The sequence below is a fragment of the Puma concolor genome, chromosome A1 (assembly GCF_028749965.1).
Source record: "Puma concolor isolate L17-30 chromosome A1, mPumCon1.1.hap2, whole genome shotgun sequence".
NCBI lineage: Eukaryota > Metazoa > Chordata > Mammalia > Carnivora > Felidae > Puma > Puma concolor.
Genome location: NC_141667.1, coordinates 135,213,597 through 135,237,325, shown reverse-complemented (window position 1 = coordinate 135,237,325; position 23,729 = coordinate 135,213,597). Strand labels below are relative to the sequence as shown.

The 23,729-nt window shown below is 34.2% G+C and overlaps 1 protein-coding gene across 2 annotated transcripts in view; it reads left to right on the top strand.

The window, feature by feature from the left end:
* Nucleotides 1-23,729, top strand: part of SLC12A2 (solute carrier family 12 member 2) — a 109,182-nt gene that overhangs the window by 40,483 nt on the left and 44,970 nt on the right. For both annotated transcript variants that reach the window (XM_086704969.1, XM_025923949.2), the window contains exons 5-12: nt 7,303-7,442; nt 9,174-9,284; nt 11,302-11,410; nt 13,725-13,852; nt 13,949-14,033; nt 16,944-17,095; nt 22,292-22,399; nt 23,435-23,558. In XM_086704969.1, coding sequence (XP_086561095.1) covers nt 7,303-7,442; nt 9,174-9,284; nt 11,302-11,410; nt 13,725-13,852; nt 13,949-14,033; nt 16,944-17,095; nt 22,292-22,399; nt 23,435-23,558 — 957 coding nt within the window. The remainder of the gene's footprint in view (nt 1-7,302; nt 7,443-9,173; nt 9,285-11,301; nt 11,411-13,724; nt 13,853-13,948; nt 14,034-16,943; nt 17,096-22,291; nt 22,400-23,434; nt 23,559-23,729) is intronic.

Genomic DNA, 23,729 nt, shown 5'->3' with positions numbered 1-23,729 from the left:
CTACGGAGAGGTTTGTTTTTGTTCCATTCAGGCCTTCAGCTGATAGAATGAGACCCACCCACGTTATGGTGGGCAAACTGCTTTATTTACATTCCACCAATTAAATGTAAATCTCCTCTAAAAACACCCTCACACAGGGCTGCCTGGTAGCTCAGTTGGTTAAGCATCTCACTCTTGGTTTGGCTTAGGTTGTGATCTCACAGTTGGTGAGGTCAAGCCCCGTATCTGGCTCCATGTTGACTGACTGGATCCTGCTTGGGATTCTCTCCCCCTCTCTGCCCCTCCCTGGCTCACACTATCTTTCTGCCTCAAAATAAATAAACTTTAAAACCAATAATGAAATAAAAATACCCTCACAGAAACGTTCAGAGTATAACGTTTGATCTCATGTCTGGGCACCAGGGCTAGGCAAGTTGATACATAAAAAACCCATCACAGTGTCACCTTGTTAAATTATCTTTTGTTTTAACTGAGTCCATTACCCTTCAAATTTTATATGGGATTGTTTTTCTACCTCATAGTTGAATTAGTTTGTATTTTACATCGAATTACTTTGAAGCTCCTCTTTGAAAGCAGTTCATTTTAATAGAAAACTTGGGTCAAAATTTGATTTTGTTCAGTCTTACTCATACCTGAGGCACTGAGGATGATCACTTGTTGACTGATAGTTTAACATCATTTTGGACAATAAGATTTCTTGTGCAATTTTTATCCAGGGAAGAGCACTAGTTACAACAAAAGAAAGTGTAATAGTTCAGAAGAAATTAACTGGACTTGGACAGGTTTGTTGGTGTTTCTAAATATTAAAATACCTTTCACATTAATGAACATTTAGTCCCTGCTCGCAGGTAAAAAGAGTCATGCAGTGCTAAACCGAGCCATGTGTAGTTTTTATTTTCTTAGAGTTTGAGATGTAATGACAATACAGTACTGAAGAAGTTTAGATCTTACAGCATAATGAGTGGACTTACATGGTATTGTGAATTAGTTGCCACCATAAGTTTAGTTAACATCTATCATCTCGTACAGATAGAAGGGAAAAAGAAGAAAAACATGTTATTTCCCTTGTGATGAGAACTTCTAAGACCATGTGTGGTTTAAGAAATGTCTGTTTTGTGGCATAATTGGTAGTAAGACATCCAGAGTGCGTGTTCAAAAGATAGTTAAGTACTGCTCCTCCCTTCCTGCCTGTAGTTTTGTGGGGTTTTTTGTCTCTGTGTACTTTAGTTTTGAAGATTCTATATAATTTGTGTTGAATTCATTTGTCCTGAATGTTCATAATAGTTTCATAATAGCTGTATCTGATAATTCCACTTTCTACAAAGATGGATTAGTAAATGTGGTCCTAGTCAAAAATTGCTCCTTACCGTGCACATGCACATGCACATGCACATTGGTTAATTATGGGTTTTTCATTTTTATGTTTCGTATTAGCAAAAGCTAAGGTAATTGTTGATTAATGCGTTATGACAAAAATTGGCAAGATACTTTACTGGGAAGTGAGGTATCAAATCCAATGACTCCTATTTAAAAAAAGAAACAGGATAAGGTCGGTTTCTTGTAAAATGTTGGATACTTTGCAAAAACCTTTGTTACCCATTTATGATTCATGAAATTTTTTATTTCAGGTAAAAGCCGAGGAAAAGATTTTTAGTGTTTTGCCTGAGTTTAAAGTACAATTGTAATAGAGCTTTGTTTTTTTCCATGGAGTTTTAAATTAATTCTTAATAGTAATAGGCAGTCTTTTAGTGTTGATTTTACTTGTGGGACGAAATAGCAGATCACTTTGGTCTTTTCATTGCTTTACCAGTCACCTATTATACTCACTGACCTCTCTGAATCTCTGTGTACTCCTGTAAAATGAGGGGTTTGGCTTAATGACCTGTGAGTTGCCTTATAGTACTAGGATTCCGTGAGCTTACACTTCAGCAACCACAGAAGTAAATGGAGAGGAGGGAGGGTGCTAGGTGGTGATGAAAAATTTGGGTCACCAGTCTGTCCATTCATTTTGCAGGTGTTCTGTGCTCATCCTGAATTAGGGTTGGGTTCTTTGTTTTTTACGGAAAGATATATAGATGAATGTAAGTGCCTTTTAAAAACAACTTTAACACATGGTTCATCTTAAAGGTAACTTTTGACTCCTTTTGTTGTAATCAGTGAGCTGATGAACTTGCTTGGGATCCATTTAATCTTCTCTCGAAGTCTAACATGCGTGGCGATTTTTTGCTGTATCATTTTGACTAGGGTATACTTTTTAAGTTTTAAAATGATAGTTGTTGAAAGTAGATTTACAGTTTATTAGAACAATATTATTGAAGTAAAATTCACACATAGTGAAATGTAGATTTTAGGTTTACAGTTCTGTGAGTTTTGGTAAGTATATAAACCTAGCTCAATCAGAATACAAAGTATTTTTATCATACTGGAAACTTCCTTTATAATCATTCCCTCACCTCTAGCCCAGGGTGGGCTTTTATTACCTAAAAGGTACTCTTTTTGTGTCATACCTCAATATAATATTTTCAGAATTCATCCATGTCGTTCTATATGTTAGTAGTTTGCTGTAGTGTAGTATTTTACTACATACATTTTATTGTATATTACTCTGTTTTATGACTGTACATTTGTAGTAACAATAATTTGTTTATTTAGTTCCTATTGGACATTTGGGTTATTTTTAGTGTGAGGCTATATGAATAAGCTTGACAAGAATATTCTTAGACAAGTCTGTGTCGATGTCTATGTTTTTATTCATGTTGGGAGATTATGAGTGGATTTGTTGATTCATGGGGTATTTATATGTCTCATTTATAAGAAATTGCCAAATAGTTTTCCAAAGTGGTTTTACCATTTTATACTACCATGAATATATGAGACTTAAGTTTTCCATGTTACTGCCAACACTTGTTATGTATTTTTAATTATAGCTATTCTTGTAGATAATTAATTATGGTAAGCATCTTTTCATGTGCTTATGACCACTTGTATATCTTCTTTTGTAATGTATTCAAATCTTTTGCCAATATTTAAATTGTGTTATCTTTTTTTATTTGTAGGAGTTTCTAAATATATTCTGAATACAAGTGATTTGTCTAACATCTGTATTATGGGTTTTCTCCCCCAGTTTTTGACTTGCCTCTACATTTTTATAATTTTTTTAATGCTATGTTTCAGAGTGTAGAAGTTTACTATTTTGATGAAATCCAGATTCTTGTGTTTTCGTGTACAGCTTTTATCTACTGGCCTGAAATCTTTTGCTTATCCCAAGGTCTTAAAGATATTCTTCTTTGTTTTATCTAGAATCTTTATAGTAGCTTAGGTTTTGACTATTAGTAGTATCAAAGGAATTTTTTTAATATTAGTGCGACAGAGGTTGTGGTTTTCTCCTCTTGCTACCCCACTGTGTACGTATCCACTTGTTCCTGCACCATTTTTTGAAACGACCTATCTTTTCTCTGTTGAATTAATTTTTGTGCCATTGTTGAAAAATTTATTGTGTTTTTGTCTAGACTATATGCTATTTCATTGATAAGTTTTGTTTCTCCTATTATGCTAGTTAGTATTGATTGCTTAGCTTTATAATTTCAGAGACTTCCAAATTTGGTTTTCTTTTTTAAGAGTGTTTTGGCTCTTTTAGGTCGTTTGTATTTTTACATAAATTTTTGAATTAGGTGTTTTCTGCTAAATAGTAAAAAAATAAAATAAAATAAAATCTTAGTGGGGCTTTGGGATTTCAGCCTTAAAAATATTTTGGGGGGTGCCTGGGTGGCTCGTTTGGTTAAGCATCTGACTCTTGGGTTTGGCTCAAGTCATGATCTCATACTCTGTGACCTCGTTGTTTGTGACACCCAAACCTTCATCCGGCTCTGCACTGACATCACAGAGCCTGCTTGGGATTTTCTTTCTGCCCCTCTCTGTATGCCTTTCTCACTCTCTCTCTCAAAATAAACTTAAAAATCGTTAAAAAAAAAATCTTTTTGGAGGGCACCTGGGTGGCTCAGCCGGTTAAGTGTCCGACTTCGGCTTAGGTCATGATCTCGCGATTTGTGAGTTCAAGCCCTGCGTCGGGCTCTGTGCTGACAGCTCAGAGCCTGGAACCTGCTCCAGATTCTGTGTCTCTCAATCTCTCAGCCTCTCCCCTGCTCATGCTCTGTGTCTCTCATTAATAAATAAACATTAAAAAAATTTTTTTTAAATTTTTTTGGGAAGAATGGTTATGTTAACAGTATTGAATCTTACAGTTGATGAAAATGGTATATCCATATATTTAGATCTGTTGTTTCTGATAGCATTGTTTTGTATTTTTCTGTATAGATGTTTCGCATATACATTATTAACTTTGCCCTTACATGTTTCATGTCCTTTGTGTCAAATGGTATTTGTAAATTTTATTTTCCATTTTTTTTTGTTTCTTATATATAGAAATAAAATAGACTTGTTGTATTTTAGTCCCAATAGTCTGTGATCTGGCTAAACATAAACAGACGTATCATCAGTTAATAGACATGGCTTACACTTTGTCTTTACAATTTTTAGGATTTTTTTTTCTTTTGTTGAATTAGCTAGGAGTTCCACTACAGTGTTTAATTGAAGTGGTGAGAATAGATATCATTACCTTGTTCTCAGTCTTAAGTGGAATGAGTGCAGTATATCACAACTAAGAAGTTGTTAGTGGGGTTTTTGAAGATGTCATTTGTCAGATTGAGGAAGTTCTATTTCTAAATTGCTGAGAATATTTGTTCATGGTTGGATATTGAATTTTGCCATGTATTTCCTACATCTTCTGAAATGGTTATATGGTTTTCTTCCATTATTCTATTACTATCACAAATTATATAGTTTTTTGAATCTCTCTCTCTCTTTTTTTTTTTTTTTTTTTTTTTTTCTTGAAAGAGTACGAGCAGGGGAGAGGCAGAGGGAGACAGAAGGAGAATCTTAAGCAGGCTCCATACTTAGAATGGAGCCCCGCATACAGCTCAATCTCATGACTGTGAGACTATGACCTGAACCACAATAAGGAGTTGGAGACTCAACCTATTGAGCCGCCCAGGCACCCCAGAATGTGTAATTTTTAACAAAGCAAATTTAAATTGAAGATAAATACGTACTTTATGCCAATTAGTAAAATACCAGGCTGAGAGTAGTAGGTCTTTAATACTACCTTTTGATGCTAATGAAAAAAAAAGGAAAACAGCTTTTAAAACTGGTTTCCTCTAGGAAGCAAGAGTGGAAGTGAAAGAAACGGGGCAGAGAACATTTACATCAGGAGTAAAAGTATAAGGAGAACAGCAGCTGCTCTTTTATTTTCTATTATCCATTTGCTCTTCTTACATTCTTGGAAAAAATGCAAATCTTTTAAAAATTAACAAAACCGGTATGAAACTTTAAGGTTTACACATCTTAATTTATAAAAGATAAGATACAGTTCTGGAATGTCAGAATTTGCCTACCTTTATTCATCATTCCTGAGGTGAATTTCCCCCTCTCATTGTTCCCGCATATTGAATGCACCTGAAGATACATATTTTTTCTTCTTTGTAATAGAAAGACTTGAAATCATAACTATAAAGCATATGATGGATGAATTCTTTGCTTTTACAGGTCCTGTTGGTTATGTTTCTCATTTTAAAATTTATATTGTCAGCTGTTGAAACCCATGAGTCATTGTTGATTTCAGTTAACCTTTCATGGTGACTTAATTTTCTCATTTATGAAATCAGGATAAATAATATGTAATTCATTGTTGGTATTGGCATTAAACAAAAATAGTTTAAATCAATTTTGAGAACATATGTTAAATATAGGCTTGATAATTAGAGTATTCTAGGAGTTTTCCTGTGATTAATTAGATTATGATGTAGTCTTACACTAAGATCTTTATTGGACATAAAAAACTGTCCTTATATAAGTCCATTAGAACTTTTTAGTATTCAAAAATATTTCTGGGAGATTTTTAAGTAATTTCATCTGATTAAAAACCATAAAACCAGGAGCACCTGGGTGGCTCAGTCGGGTAAGCATACAACTTTGGCTCAGGTCATGATTTCACAGTTCACGGGTTCGAGCCCCATGTCGGGCTCTGTGCTAACAGCTCAGAGCTTGGAGCCTGCTTCAGATTCTGTGTCTCCGTCTCTCTCTATCCCTCCCCTGCTTGCTCTCTGTCTCTCTCAAAAATAAACATTTTAAAAAATTAAAAAATAAACATGAGTTAAAAAAATACATAAGACCAATCAATACATAGGATTAGGTGGTTGTTTTTTTTCCCAAGATTTCCAAGGTGGTGGAAATGATTAATTGGTAAAATAAGTAACTAAGGAAGTTTGGGATGGATGGATTTAAAGTGTAGAATATTTTTTTTGAGAGAATTGATAGAATTAACTATAAGACCTATTATAGGTATGTCCAAAATGAAGTTTGTGTATTTAGTACTTTATTAAACTATAGGATTTTTTTTTGTATTTGTCTTCATTATGCTAGAAGAATAGGAGAAATGTTCAACTATTAAAAGGCATTTCATTATATGGTCTTATGAACTAAACAGTTCATTAGTATCTAAGAGAAAATGTATATAACTTCATGTAACTTCATTATTATTAAAACTAAGTTTGATAATTACCTAGAGGCCATAAATAAATTAGAATTTTAGAAGAATTCTTAGAGCTAAGCGTTAGATTGACTCAAAATCATAATACTGGTTAATATTTAGGTTAGAAAAACACTTGATTCATGATAGTTCATTTAATGTCCTTGTTGACTATTGCATGTAGGCTGGATTTATTAAAATATAAACTGTATCTATTTAGGAGACCACCATATGCTTCTTTGCAGTTTCTTGTGAAATTTTCTTACGAAGTTTGCTTAGTCTTAATATTCACATTACCAACAAATTCCCATATTAATTTAAGTAACTGAAATAATCTCAACTGTGATTATGAAAGTTACATTAACATTAAAAGCACTACTTAGAAAACCATCGGGAGATGATCTTGGTATCTGTGAATCTGAGCAGAAGGCTGTTGCCCGTTTTAGTCTAAGCTTTAGAAGAGAAAATAAGGATTTAAATAGCTGGATGATTTTATATTTGATACAGGCAGAATTCTCTGGATGTTGAGAACTGTTAATGAATGAAGTGGGTTGTTAAGAATTCTTTTGTTTCTTCCTGAAAATATGCTCACCCACTTGCTCGTTAATTTAACTGCTGTGCTTACGGGAGGCATGTGCTTTCTGAATTCTTGTGAAATTAAAAGGATTGTTTGACATTTAAAATCCTAACTTTACTACTTTTTTTGTTCTTTCTTTTAGGAGGAGCGTATTATTTAATATCTAGAAGTCTAGGGCCAGAATTTGGTGGCGCAATTGGCCTCATCTTCGCTTTTGCCAATGCTGTTGCAGTTGCTATGTATGTGGTTGGATTTGCAGAAACTGTGGTGGAGCTGCTTAAGGTAATTTCCCCTTTTAGACGTTGGTTTCCCAAATGTTTATTGAGGGGGTTATGTACCACTCCCCATGTTAGATGCTAGGAAAGCTGTCATGGACGCAAAATACGTCCTTCAAGAAGTTTAGTGTGGAAGATAGACAAAGAAAATAATGACGATACGATGTCACAAGTGGGTAGTTGTAGGAGACCTTGGCAACACAAAGGGTAATCACTTAACCTATGTCCAGGAAAGGGGGTAGCACAGGAGTGTAAGGAAGAGTTTTCCAGGGATGGGAGTCTAGGTGTTAGCAGGCAGGTCAGAGGAATGGGGCATCGTATGAAGGGAATAGGGAAGAAAAGGAAACAAAGGCCTGGAAGAGTATGGTTTGTTTAAAAAACAAAACAAAACAAAAACCCTGTAAATATTTCTTTATGACTAGAGCACAAAGATTTAAAACTAAAGAGAGGAAAAAAAGGGTCAAATCAGGAAAGGTATTGTTTGCTGTTAAATTGTGGTCTTAATCTTGATCAGAGTTAGGGGCTGGGGTGTGATCAGATTGGTGCCTAAAGAAACCCCTGGCCCTCAAGTAGAGAATGGATCTGAGGGATCACAGGTGGAGAGGGAGACCATTTAGAAGATTGTAGCTATCCTGGGAGAGGGATGCTGGCATACGTTCCAACAGTGACCAGTGAGGCTGGAGAAGTGTAGTGAACTGGAAAGATTTTTTTAAATGTTGAATGAGTGGACTTGATGATTATTGGGCTTATGGGAAATTAGAGAAAGAGAAAGGATTTTCAGGTTTATATACAGATTTCTCAGTTGGTGATTCAAATGGAGGATAATGGCCTTCACTTCGAAATAGCAACACAGGGCAGTTTAATTTGGGATGTCTAATTTGAGGAACCTGAGTTACATCCCAGTAGAGCTGGCCAGGAAGTAGTTGATAATACTGCTCTGGAGTTCAGGAGAGCATTTGTTTAAAAAAGGCATTGGGATGTGTATAGTTAAAGCAGTACAAGCGAAATAGGATTTGGCATATTTAAATGAGAAGAACCTTGAGAGATACCTGTAGTTGTTCATGTTAGGTTAGGCTGTAACTCTTCTTCTGCAGTAATATGCAGTACAGTAGGAAGTGTAAAATCTGAAGAGGACTGAGACTTACATTGGCATTGACCTTCTTTGTATAGGCCAAAGGGATGGAGAAAAGCAAGGGCTATAAGAAAGCAAGCAATGTAACTATTATGAATTCCTGTTTTTACATTATTTAATTTGTTAGCATGTTTTTAATGTCATTGAAATTAAACCACAAACATTTTTACTTGTAGAGTGGAAAGAGTGTGATTTTGGCCAAAAATGTATTCATTTCTTAGACAGTATAAAAGACCATTTTCAAAAGCATCACTTGGCTAATCACAGTGAATACAAAATATATTTCTTGAAAAAATCCTGTTGGTACTGCTTTGACATACTATGATTTTTATTTGCTTGTTACCAATTTCATTTTTGATTTATGGAATCTGTATTAAATACAGCATTATTAATTTGATCATATTTTTGATATCTTGAGATAATTGTATGATACCTCAATAGTACATAGTTATTTATTCCTTTTCCTTAGGCCTCCCTATTCATTCCATAGTCATTTATCTAACTTTTTCATGTAAGGTGTTGTCATGTCTCTGAAATGTTTCAAAAAAGAATTAAATAGTTCAGTAACTAATATTGTTCATTACATTTATAATTCTCTTCTTCTAGGAACATTCCATACTTATGATAGATGAAATCAATGATATCCGAATTATTGGAGCCATTACAGTGGTGATCCTTCTAGGTATCTCGGTAGCTGGAATGGAGTGGGAAGCAAAAGTAAGCAATGACATCACTGGAGTATCTGTACATATTTAATATGTCAACTTTTAGAACTTATTAGGGACCACTGTTAAGTGTGGTAATATACTTAGATTTTGAAGATTCCTTAAGTGGCCATTTTTCAGAGAAATTTATGTATCAGGTTATCTTCTATCTGACAAGGTAAGGAATATTTGGAGATAACAGTCATTCCAGCATCCACTTAAACCCAGTGCTTTCTAACTTTTGACTTCCTACCTTCCATCCCTTCCCCTAATCTTAATTTACATTCTTTAGAATCACTCTGGTCAGTATGTTAGGAGCCCAAATTAAACTCTTGGCTTTGTAATTTATTTAAAAGTTCAACTTCAAAAATTAACACAGGGGCACTAAACTTCAAACTAGTGCCCATAGAGATCAGAAAAGTTAATCTTGTTCCTTGCGATTGAACTCTCAGAAATCCCAACTACCTAAGCCAGGGGCACTGTTACTGGGAAGAATTGGTGAAATCACATGTTAACATGTAGGCAGGGCATCTGGAATTATTTCTGTACCTTTGAGAAAATATTCCTCAGCACAACTCTATTTTCCTGACTAATGCACATCCACACAGATGCTGCTGAGGATCTCTAAGTCCTTTTAGGTTTCTTCTTGTTTCCTTTTTTAAGTCATGTAAGATCACACATCTGTGCTATATATGAGCCATGATAATGTTTACCAGATCAAAAATTAGGAAAACTGTAAAGAATAAGGGTTATTTTCTTAAATCATTAGTATAAAATTAAATCATTTACTTACACATTTAACCAGTTGACTTTACTGAAAATAATAGAATTTCATACTACCTGGGACATGATTCTCATTCAAGCAGTTTTTCTTACCACAGATGACACAGGTTTTCTGGAGTATCTGCTCCACTTTATTGGGAGGTTAAGAGTGGAGGAGGAAAGGTGAGGGTAGGGGGCAAAATAGTAAACAGAGTCAAATGTATAAAATTGCAGTTCTAAAATAAATGTCATAGGGATGTCATGTACTGCATGGTGACTATAGTTTACTGCATATTTGAAAGTTGCTTTTTTAAGAGAGTATATCTTAAAAGTTCTCATCACAGGAAAAGACAAATTTTTAACTCTGGTCAAGGATATTAACTAGACTTATTCTGGTCATTTCACAATTTATGTATATAAATACTGAATCATTGCATGGTACCCAGGAAGCTAAAACGTTGTTACACGTCAGTTACACCTCACAAAAACAAAACAAAAAGAGTGCAGGAGGAGGGGTTGTTCTCATAGATTGTTCCCCCAGACCCATTGCTGCTTAGATCCTCCTCCTGGATATTGTCTTCTTTCTGTACTTTTTCTTCGTCTTTTCCTACAGGTGTCACACATTCAGCATTGTCTTTGGACTTGGTGTAAAACTTGTGTTTGTAACAGATATGTTCCCCTCATCAACATTGTACTTAAGGTGGAGGGGGCAGTAAATAACCACAAAGGATGAAAAGCCTACAGATTGTGGAATTTATAGTGCTTTATGATTTACTGGAGGGCATGCACATCTTTAATTTCAGAAATACATGGGCTGGTTCTACATTTGCTATCCATTTTCTTCCGAGCATATTGAACATTTTTGGATAGTTATTCAAAGATTTTTCATTTAATAAAAGTTTATTGAGGGGCACCTGGGTGGCCCATTTGGTTAAGTGTCTGACTTCAGCTCAGATCATGGTCTCACAGTTTGTGAGTTTGAGTTCCACGTTGGGCTCTGTGCTGACAGCCTGGAGCCTGCTTCGGATTCTGTGTCTCCTCTCCCTGCCCCTCTCCTGCTCACACTCTCACACTGTCTCAAAAATAAACGTTTAAAAAAATTAAAAATAAAAGTTTTTTGAGCACTTGCTTTGTGCTTAGTACTGTTTGAGGCTCTGGGAAAACAAGACAGTAATCCTTTCCCTCATGCAAGTTATATGGTAGTGAAAGTGAATCAGTGTATAGACATGAGAGATTTGATTTTGATTTTTAATATTTGAAATTTCTAGGCTCAGATTGTTCTTTTGGTGATTCTACTTCTTGCTATTGCTGATTTCGTCATAGGAACATTCATCCCATTGGACAGCAAGAAGCCCAAAGGTTTCTTTGGTTATAAATGTAAGTAAAAAAAAAAAAAAACAATTTTAAAGGTGCTTATTATAACAATTCCATTAGTAAACAAAATTAGTATATTTTAGGTTCTTTGTAATAGAATTGATTTTGGTATAGTTACTCCAATTTAGTATTGTCTCCTTTATGTATATTACAGAGTAAAATACCACTTTTATTTAACCCTTTGGTTTTTCATTATTAGCAACAAAAGGTAATAGAATGTAGAAAAATCAGTGCTACTGAGGAAAGGTGCTTTTGTTCTTTATAATTTAGGGAGTTTGTAACTGAAATGGTAACTTGTGTTTTCACATGGCTTTTTCATTCTTCACAACCCAAAGTGCCTAAACCTGTGAAAGAAACATTCATTTCTTGGTGTAATTGCAACTTAAGTTTTTCTACAGTTGTCATTAGAATTTGTGAGAATTTTCCACAGTTTTCACCTCTGTAACCCTTTTCGTTCTGCATCTGATTGATGAAATTGTCATTTGTTATTCCCCAAAGTGTGTCTCTGTACTGCCCCCTCCACCCCAACTCCCCACCTACTGGATCAACCCATCCTGTCTCCACAGGGTAAAATGGAGCAGGAAACAATTGTTGCGTCAGCGTCATAGAGGCTCACCACTTAGGGTAATAAATAGACTTGTCTTCAGTTCATCAAAATTCCTGGTTTTGCAGCCCTAGAGGAAGAGACGTAGCTTTTATACTGCAGAATTGTATAGCCCAGAGCTGCTCACACAGATCTGTGAAAAGATATAGAATGTACATCAATGCATTTCTTCCTTCACGAAGTCTTACTGGGAACAAAAATCAGCTGACCCAAATTGTGCAACCTAGACCCCTAGTTGGTCTACACCCTGGTGTAAACTCACTGATAACATACAGACCTTAGAACATTTGTGAGTAGCACTGGTTTGGCTTATATCAGACACTGACTTAGTTGGCCTGGGTGGTTTTCTGATAGGAATTGTTCCAAGGATTTTACCTGAGCCAGTGATGCTTTTTCAGTCTTCACAACCCATTATTTGTGCCTTCTGGTCCTGGGTTGATAGTGTGATAATATGTTTTTATGAGTGGTATTCATGCCTGATTCTAAGCTGGGCTTTAAATTCTTTATCTTCTCCATTGGGAGGACAGGTGTCTACTACGCATGCCAGAAGTGAAGTTCAGTAGCGTTACTTAGGTAGTTCCTTTTCTTTATTTTATGCTCTCATAAATTGTGACATTTATTTTAATTACAAGTGATTTTTTACTTAAGTGTTTTTTTAGGATAAAAAAATTTTTTTGAGCATTTATTTTTGCAACTTTATTTCTAAAAGAAGTGTTAAAAATTAGAGTGGATGATTACTTCTAAAAATATTCCTAGTAATTATATATTTTCTCTTTGTGACTTAGGTTGACTTCAGAATAGCTACAAATAACTGCCACGTTTTTCATTTCTTTGTGTTTCAGATCCTTGGCAACTTTACAAAAGTATTGCATAGCTATCTAGTATAGTAATAAATATTGTATAAGTAGCATATCTAGATTTATCTCAGTCTGAAGTACATAAATCTAAATAAATTTTGGAATGTGACTTTTTTTCTTGGTGACTGATACTGCTTTGCTGTCTTGCCATTCATCTTACTAAGGTAGTGAGCTACCAGATGGCTCTAGCAGAGGACCTGGCGTATGGCACACACTCAGATACTGGTGGATGGGTGGATGGTTAAATGACAGTTAGTGGGTTATTTCATTGTCAAGGCCTATCATAATAGATGAAAACAGTAGGACTAGTTAAAGCTTTAATTATTGTTACAATGGAAAGGGACTTTACCTAGTTTGCTTTAGCTAAAATTCTGTGGAAGCCTGATGAATAATTCAGCATCGAAGCATAAACAGGTCAGCACTAGGAAGTAGAGAAAGCTATACAGATAGTATGTAGGTTAGACGTAAGAAAAAAATGGTTCCATGTTAGTATGATGTTTTTCTACCTCCTTTCTTGTTTCCTTGACTGACCCCAGACATTAAGAAGTTTATCCATGCTTTGATTGACATCTGGACTAGTGATACCAATCAAGGTAGAGATGCTTGAAACATAATTAGTAAGGCATATGGACTAGTAGGCATGACCGAAGTCAAATCATCATTTTGATTGTAAACTGTTCCCTCATATAAGAAAAGAGGAATGCCAGACTTCACCTAGGCGGTATTCAAGAATTTACCAGTGACTTGAACTGAAAAAAAGCGAGGGATCGTGCATATGTATCGCTCAGACTTGACCTAAATTATAGTGGTGCAATCTGCTTTCCATTAATTGCCAAAGACATTTTGTTCTCCATAGCTGAAATATTTAATGAGAACTTTGGACCAGATTTTCGGGAGGAAGAGACTTTCTTTTCTGTATTTGCCATCTTTTTCCCTGCCGCAACTGGGATTCTTGCCGGAGCAAATATCTCAGGTGATCTTGCGGTAAGTATTACAAGGTACTGGATCACTTCTGTATAAAAAACCGTAGATGTATATTACTTTTAAAGGTAGACTTAAATTTTTTTTCTTGCCTTTTAGGATCCTCAGTCAGCCATACCCAAAGGAACACTCTTAGCCATTTTAATTACTACAGTGGTTTACATAGGAATTGCAGTATCCGTAGGTAAATAACCATATAGTTTTTTATGTGTTTCAGAAATTTCATGATGTACACACTTTAAGTATTTATTCCATGACATTTATATTTCTAACTTTTAAATTAAGAAATATTTCAGTAAGAAGGTTTAGAGTTGCATATTTTAATTCAGAAAGAGTTTTAAATAAACTGGTAATGGTTTTATAGGCATTAGCTAAACTACCAGATGCTCTATTGTTTTTTCCTCTAAGATTTTCATTAAAGTAAATTAGAAAATTATGTAGTCTTATTTGCAAACCTAAATTTCACTGAGCTACAGTTTATAGAAAATGTAATACAATGGTGTAGAAGTAAGTGAATTTTACTTTGTGATCTTTATAAAATTTTTAATATTTTTGCTTATGGTCATTATTTTATGTTTGCATGTTAATCTTAACTACGTATGAAGATTGTTTCAAGACATTTAAACAGCATTTGGCATTTTCTGTCATAAAAAAATGATTCTGGTAAACAGGACATACTAAATTGAATGAAAATGGTTTTAAATCTTTTATTACATTCATGAAATCATGGCATTTTAGAACTTGAAAGGACTTAAGTGGTCAACCAGTCTCTAAATCACTGTTTTGCACAAGACTGAAAGTTTAGAGATTTCCTTACCAAGGATAACTGACACTTGATTTCAAGAAGTGTTTTCTTGGCAAAGAGAGATTTTGTTTTGTTTTATAATGAATTCTTTAAAGAATGTTAGTAAAGTAGGTTCTTTAAAATATACTAATCCAGAAAAAAAGGTGAATATTGATTTGCCTGTAATTTACATGTAGTGACTATAGATAAATTGTATTGCGTTTACTACACTTTGGTGAAACTATATACTTTACCCAGAACACATATATTCTTGAATTGTAAGCCTTGTTTTAATGTCTAGACTCAAGTTTTCCAGTTAAATCTCTGAAGTATATTATAAGAATAAAGCTTTAGTTTAAAACCAGTCTGAAGAATCAAACTCCAAAATCATAGACCACAGAGTATAAGGTTTTCATAGTATTTCGGTAAGAAAAATTTTTTAAATGTGTATTTATTTTTGAGAGAACATGAGTAGGGGAGGGGCAGTGAGAGACGGAGGTAGGGAATCTGAAGCAGTCCCTGCGCTGTTAATGCAAAGCCTGATCTGGGGTTTGTTCCCACAAACCATGAGATCATGACATTCCCATGAACCATGAGATGATGACGTGAGCCGAAATTGGGCACTAAACCGACTGAGCCACCTGCTCACTCCAAGAAAATTGTATTTTGTCACATATTTGGTGATATGTTGTGAAGTAATGACAGAACTTTTTTTTATAAACTCTCCTGTTAATTTGCCTAAATGTAATTTTGAAACTTCACTAAACAAGAATTGGAAATGCTAATAATGCTATCATGGTGGGCTAAATTCACATTTAGTAAAGGAGTTGGATTTCATTTATTCTTCCAAGTCTGTATATGTGCAAATCTCTGAAATTCATTTAGAAAAAACAAATCAATTATATATATAAGCTTAGCAAAATATTTTTGTGTTCCCCTGAAAGTTCTTGGCACAAGAAAATTTAGTTTTAATTTAAAGAAAGGTTTATATAACTGGTTATGTTTCAAATTGGAAAATAGTTACAGCAAATAAATGGTTTCTGTTTGTATGTTACCCCCTAATGCTGTTGGCCATCATACTCCTTTCATTCTGTCCACATTAGCCCTTGGAGTGTCTTTTCTCCCTGACCAGCCTACATCATTGGTTGTGTAACTAGTTCAAAGTAATGGAACCTTTTTTCACCCAATCACTTCCATGTAGAACATCAGAATATGAAACACTTAAAAGCATTCATGCTTTATAAAGGGTAGACAAGCTTCTTTTCTCCCCCCACCCAAATGGTTTCACAAGCACCTTTAAGGAAACATGGTTTTGCAAACACTTTTCTGAGAGTTAGATGAAGAAATTGAGGACAAAAAGGACTTGATGTAGGCTATCTAATCATTAAAATGTTCTTCCTTTCAAACTTAAGTTTCTGTTTGTTGTTCACTTTAGGCTACACTGTTTATTATTTTTACTTCATATGTGATGAGACAGGAGTGCTAAAGTGCTTCAAAAGTAAAAATATATGAAGTCTAAGGAATGGTAATTGCCAATAGTTACACATCAGATGTTGTTCCAAATAATGAAATGCTTTTTTATCAATAAAGTTTTTTAAATGTCGTATTATAGAAGTTTTCAATTTTGCACAAGAGTAGAGAGCTTTTTCTAATCAACTATCACCCAGTTTCAATGAAGTTATCAAGAATTAACAATGTGTGGTTAATCTTGTTTCACCTATACCCGTTCATTCTGCCCCACAAGTTATTTTTAATCAATTCTCCAATAATCATGTATTTTCTTAATATCAGGGTAGACTTACTTGAGCCAGAGGTTTAAACAGAATTGTGATTCATTGATATTCACATTGCTTTCCTTCGCAGAAGTTTGATATTACCTGAAATCTGATCTTTGGCATGTTTCAAATATAAAATACTTGGAGCAGGAAAACATTTCTCCCATTTGTAACTCTTTTAACACAATGTGTTTATATTTGCTTAAGGACATCTTACCAAATAGACCTAGAAATGGTTTTGCTTGTTATCATTTTCCACAGCCATATGTACAGGGTTTTTAATCGTGTATTTGCAAAATACTAGTTTTTAATAATGTTTTGATTCATTAAAATATTGGGGATCATGATGCTTTTTAAATTCTATTACAGGTAAATCTTTGTAAACTATAAATGCTATGAAAGTAAATGGTGAAAATGTCAGTACTTTTAACAAGTATATATTCAGTACCATAATTTGCTTTATGTATATATGTAATTTTGAAATGAATACAAATTTGAGCTATCTTACTTGTTATTATTGTACCTTGCACTTCAGGTTCTTGTGTTGTTCGAGATGCTACTGGGAACGTTAATGACACTATTGTAACAGAGCTAACAAACTGTACTTCTGCAGCCTGCAAATTAAACTTCGACTTTTCATCCTGTGAAACCAGCCCTTGTTCCTATGGCCTAATGAACAATTTCCAGGTGAGCATCATATTTATATTATACAGACACTTATGTAGAAGTTAGACTGCTATCAAGTTTGGGCATTGAGATTCCAGCACTAACTTAGAAGGGAGGGCTATTGTTATTCTCTACCCAGATATCTGTTGGAAAAGTCTGTAGATAACTAATTGGGCAAATAGAAAAATTTTGAAAGGGTAAAATCTGAAGCTCTTCAAGAGCAAAAGGGCTCCCAAGGGTAACACTTCTATATTAGGGTACAATATATAGTACATATGTATGGTGTATAGTTTCAGAAAACAAGCATCTCACACATGGTCATATTTCTTGGGTCTATTTCTAGGTTCTCTATTGTGTTCTATTGATGTTTGCATCTATCCATCCACTAGTACCATACATTCTTGACTAGAGTAGTTACATAATAAGTCTTAAAGTCAAGTAGATTGATATCGACCACTTTATCCTTTTTCAAAATGGTTTTAGTTATCTTAGTTCTTTTTGAATTTCTATAAAAATTCTAGAGTAATCTTATGTTTATCTGAAAAAAGTCTTGATGGGATTTTGTTACGAACTGCTTTAAACTTGTATATCAATTTAGGGAGAATGACATATTCACTCTATTGAGTGTTAGAATCCATGAACACAGTCTATTACTCCATTTATTTAGGTCTTTGGTTTCCTTCATCAGCATTGTGTAGTTTTCAGAATACAAGTCCTATACGTGTTTTGTTAGATTTGCGCAAGTATTTCATGTTAGAGTTTTTTAAATCCACATTTGTTCAAATGAGTTTGTTTTTCTAATTAGAGGTGTCTACATAATTGCTTTATATATAAAATCCCTTTTAAAAAAACACTCATGAGTATCAGTAGTGTTATTTAGTTAGATAAGGCCCATATAGTCCTAGTGTGCTAAACTACCATTGAACAACAGAATTATATTTTTGTTGTTGTTGTTTACTTACTTATTTTTGAGACAGAGAGATCAGGGGAAGGGCAGAGAGAATCCCAAGAAGGCTCTGCATTGTGAGCCTGACATGGGGCTTGACCTCATGAACTGTTAGATCGTGACCTGAGACAAAATCAAGAGTCAGATGCTTAACTGACTGAGCCACCCAGGCACCCCCAGAATTAAGTTCTTAATGGATGTTTGAAAGTTTGTGACCTTTTAAAACATATGAACTGTGTAAAAGATAACACTACTTGTCCAGAACTTGGAGGATATCATTTCTTCTTCCTTTTATTATTATCTCTACAAGGTTCTAAAGGTAAAATGAAATTTTTGTAAATATATGGGTTTTTACAAACAGAAGATTATACTGAATCAAAGGAAAAACTAAAAATTTTGTTTCCTGGTGTTTTTACAGTTTAGTATAATTATAATAAACAATAATTGATGATTTATTGTATTTTAGGACAGTATAAATTTCATGTAGAATAATGAAATTTTGTAATAAAATGTTGTAACATTTTAATGGCGTTATTTTTATTTTTTGTGGTTTCAAGCAGTTGTCTACATTTTCAGTGTTTAGAAATATTGAACCCAATTATATAATAGAAGTTTGTTTTTTTCTAGTCACAAGACTAGGCATAGTCGTAGGCATGAAAGAAAGTATTCATATCCAGCTAATGATCCAGGCCAATTCTGACATTGATATTGTGTATGAAAGGCACAAATGTTGATCTCTGCCCAGTGACTGAAAATGCCAATCAGATTTCTGTGTTGTTGCCTTAAAATACAAAAGTGTGTTGTCTTTATCAAGTCTAGTATGGACTCAGTAAAGCAAAGAGCAGCTTGGTTTATGTAAAGCTGCTTTGCTTATACAACTAAATAAATCTTCAAAAATTTTAAAAATGCTTTGTAAAGTGAAAAAAAAAATCCTGTAAAAGCGTAAACTCATCATTTAGAGAATGAAGAATGGTACACAGAACATAAGTAACAAGCATGTAAGTTGGAGTTTGATGATGCAATCCACCCAAAACCACACTTGATAAAGCCATTGTGCATGTCTTTGTCTTTTCATACTTCAGGAAGAAAAATGACTTGGATCATTTTGTCTTAAATTTTGATTTTTACATATATAGTCTTAGGTTTCTTAATGTGTTTCTACATTTTAATGTCTTCTGAAACCACTGACTCACCATTGCTTAGTAAAGAAAGTGTGAGCCTTTTTACTGTCAGTCAAAACCCTTCATAACCAGTCTTACGTCCCACTGCCTTCTATCCACATTGAACCCATGTGGTTGCATATTTTTGCATATATACATGCACACATGCTTCTCCTAGTCTTTTCCTTTTTTTTTTTTTGGCACTTCATTCTGCTTGGAATGCACCTACTTTTTTTCTTTTTATATGTGCAAATATTCCTTTAATCAAGGAAACCCAGTTCCATGAAGATTTTCTTGAACCTCAAATCATCAACACATACACATATATTTCCCCTATAGAAAAATCTTGACTTTTGTTTTTTTTCTCTTACTAGAGATAAGACCTTTATTTTTGTCATCTTTGTTTCCATCATGTATTGTGGACAACACTGATGTTACCATTATTTACATTCATTATCATTATCCTTGCTATTCATATTTTATCATAAAATGGTGAGAAATGCAGAGGTTATTGAGTAAATATGTAACTAGAAAATAGGAAACTCAGCAAATTTTAGAAGGATAGCGTTTCTAGATGCTAAGTGTGGAACATTATTTACCTCCCTTCAGAGGTGATAGAAGAAGAGGAAACGTGATTTTTCCCTCAAAATTGACAGATGAAAGGTTATAGTTATATGTAATGCTTGTGGTGTCTGTTTTGCCTTAATCCAGCAAAGTATCATTTTCTCTGTACTTTGCTTTTTTTCTTCCTTTATCTCCTGTCTTTGCACTTACCTTTGGGGTCATGATGGACAGGCACACAATTTTGGATTTGAAAAGTATATATAGCAGAAATCAAGTCTGTTCATTTTTATCCTGGTCCATCTTATCTGTCCTTTATAATCTCCTTCCCCAAAGACAGGAGTTGCACTGCTAATCTAGTATTAACGACCATGAAACATAGTGATTGTGAAAAACATATGGCATATATCTAACTACCAAAATTTGACTAAAGGGCCGAATAGAAAATCATTTGTTTAAGATTTTTTCTCTCTGAAATGCTTACAGAGGTCAATGCTAATATTTTTTTAACCACTTTAATGTATTCTTCATTTTTAATACTAAGTCTTTTGAAAGATACAGGGAGAGCTACTTAGGTGAAACAAGGTGGAATTATCGACACATGAAACCAGATGTATACATTATGGCCCGGGATCATGCCTATAGCTAACTTTACATCTGGTTTAAAGTATAAAATTACAGTCAAGGGCAAAATAGTCACAAATACCTTAAAACCATATTTCCTTGTCTCCTTCTTCTTAGTTGGCACGGTCTTGGTCACTATAAATGAAAAGTAAATCTCTACTAGGGAAGTAATGAATCTAGGTAATGATCATCATTCACTACTGGTGGAACTTATAATGGATGGGTCAAGTTGACAGTACCTGAGTCCTCCAGACAATTTTCCACCTCGGTCTTGTCTTTTCACAGTTTTCAAAGATGTGGGAGGAGCAGGGCAATGAATACCTCTATACCTACCCCTTCACTTAAATTTACTAGGTGTTTATGTTTTGCCCCAGGCCTTTACCTTTGTATATATGTATAGTCTCTTTCTTCTCAAATATGTGAAAACAAATTATACACACCATAAAATGCCCATCAGTTTGAGCTCTTTGAAATATTCTATATGGGCACAGGATAGTTAGCCCACTTCAGGAATTCGTTGTTGTTGAAATACTGTTACTTAAATATATCATCCATCTTCATTTTCCCCACTTGCTCCGGTAATGTCCCTTATAGGTATTTTTCTTAGATCCAAAATCCAATCTAGGTTACGTATGGCATTGAGTTATCATGTTCTTTTAAAATCCTTTAATCTAGGAGTTTCCAGCCTGCCTGTTTTAATCTTCCAGGGTGTTGTTATTTTAAAGAGTCCAGGCATGTTACTTTGTTTTTTGCCCCTCAGTTTGGATTTATCTGGTTGTCTTCTCATGATCTAAGTGATCAATCCATTTTTTTTTTAAACTTCATTAGGGAAATTTTTGAACATGTACAAAGATAGAGAAAGCAGTGTAATGTACTTTATGAGATTTTATTAATCACCAGTGCTTGGCTGACTTTGTTTTATTTATAACTTCCTACTTCTCACATTATTTAAAGACACATCATAGACTTATGTCCTTTCAGGTAGAAATATCTCCACATTAGGTTCCAAAAGTTGAGGTCTCTTTTTAAAAAAGAGAAAACATAACTACAATACCAATCTGATAGAAAGGGAGGGAGCAAGGAAAGAAAAGACAGAAAAAGCAACCTTCTTGAGAAAGAAAAGAAAAGAAAGAAAAAACAACCTTCTTGATGGAAGTGCACCATCTTGAAATACTCTTGCCACAGAACTTGTATTTCATCCTGATGCACTGTCTAGATATGTCAGTTCACTAGAAATACAGAGGTGAGAGCAGCGGGTTACATACCACAAGTTGGAGATGCAGTCAGTGAAATCCAGAAGTGTGAGGCTTCTCTGAGACAATGACTTAATAGTAAAATGTAAAGGAAAGCAGTGAACCTGCTGATTGAAAAAGACTTTAAGAGATGTATCAACCAAATTTAATGTGTGGTCTTTGTGTGATTTTTGGTTTAAACTATTTAAAAAGGCAAGAAAAGATGGACAACTTGGAGAACTTGAATGGTGATAGGCTGTTTGGTGATGTTAAGGAACTACTTTTTAAATTCTGACAGTGGCTTTGTAGTTAGAGTTTTTAAAAGTTCTTACCCATTAGAGGTACATGGTGAAATATTTATATATTTGTTTATTAAGTGATGTCTGGGGTTTGATTCACAATGATGTGAGATTGGTCCTGAGCTGATCATTGTTGAAAGCAGGTGATAAATACTTGGTGGTTCATTATGCTCTTCTGTCTGCTGTGTGTCTGAAATTTTACCAAATAAAAAGATTCAAGGTGAACGCTACTGGTAAATATGTTTTAGAAATTTGTAATGCACATAACCATTATTACTGCTTGTTATTATCATATCCCCCTGCCCTGTTAGTCTCCTTCATTAGCATAATAATGATATATAGTATTTTGTTTTTTCTTGACCTGTTTGTAACACTTAATTTTCCCCTTTTTTAAGGTAATGAGCATGGTGTCAGGATTCGCACCATTAATTTCTGCAGGTATCTTCTCAGCCACTCTTTCTTCTGCATTAGCATCCCTTGTGAGTGCTCCCAAAATATTTCAGGTAGGTATTTTCATAGTACAAGCTTTATTGAAAGGGAAGTTATGGTAATATATTTCACTTTGGGATTCTTAACTTTTTCAAATCATTTGTTTGCCTTTATATGTGTATGATATATACACACACATCTCAAGACAGGTATCTTTAATTTCGTGAATGTTTCTCGTTATATAAACATTAGTGCATTTACCTACTGTGAAGGTATAGTCAAGTTGTCTATCTGTAAATGGTGATGGAGTTTTGTTTTTTCAACTTACTCTCATTGCACAAATTTTTTATAATGTCTTACTAAGAATAAGGAATGCAGTCCAAGTATAAGTTGAAAGAATTAAAGGACCTTGTGCCCTCTTGCATGATGACAGCCTTTATGTTTTGATTTATGAACATTTGAATGCCTGCTATATGCCACACATTGTGTTAGCTACTCAGGATGATGAATGAGGCACATCTTATCTCCCTTTAATGAGCATTAAGCAAACAGCTGACACTGAATAGGATGTTGTTCTGCAGCCTTGTTCCTGATATTATAGTTGTAGCCAGTGAGTAGGGTCAATGTAGAATATATCTCTTAAAATAGTTTTTAGTAGAGTTTTAAGAAAAGTGGTTAAGTTTTATAATAAGGATTTTTATTTGCTTTAAGTCTAGGATTTAGACTTTTTTTTGTGTGATGTAGGTCACACCTATGTCATACTCCTCAAATTTTCAGATTTATTTGTATGCCTGCTTCTCTGCCATTTATCTTCATAAAAGAGTTTCAGCGTGGGGAGGGGGGTAAGGTAGATAAAAACTTCAGCGGTATTCTCTACCAACTACCTTTTGATACTTGAAATGTTTGGTCTCCTTTATCGTTTGTTAGGTAAAGCAGTGTGACACAGTGGGAAGAAAGAGGATCAAGAAGTAGAAATCTTGTGTTCTAATCCTGTGTCTGAAATTTTACAGTATTATACAGTATTATACACTTACACATATTATAACTGTAAGGAAGTCTGTTTGTCTAATTTCATTATATTTCCTCTAATATTTGCCTTTCTTCACTAGGCTCTGTGTAAGGACAACATCTACCCAGCTTTCCAGATGTTTGCTAAAGGTTATGGGAAAAATAATGAACCTCTTCGTGGCTACATCTTAACATTCTTAATTGCCCTTGGATTCATCTTAATCGGTTAGTCATACAAATGATGTGCTAATACAGATTTTGTAACATTTATAGTGTGAACTCTAAACATTGAATTATTAAATTATGAAGAAAACCTTAATTTGCCTAGTAAACTAAGTTAGTTTTTTTGTGATTAAATGAAAGTGTACGTAGAAAATACTATAAATTATAGTGCTC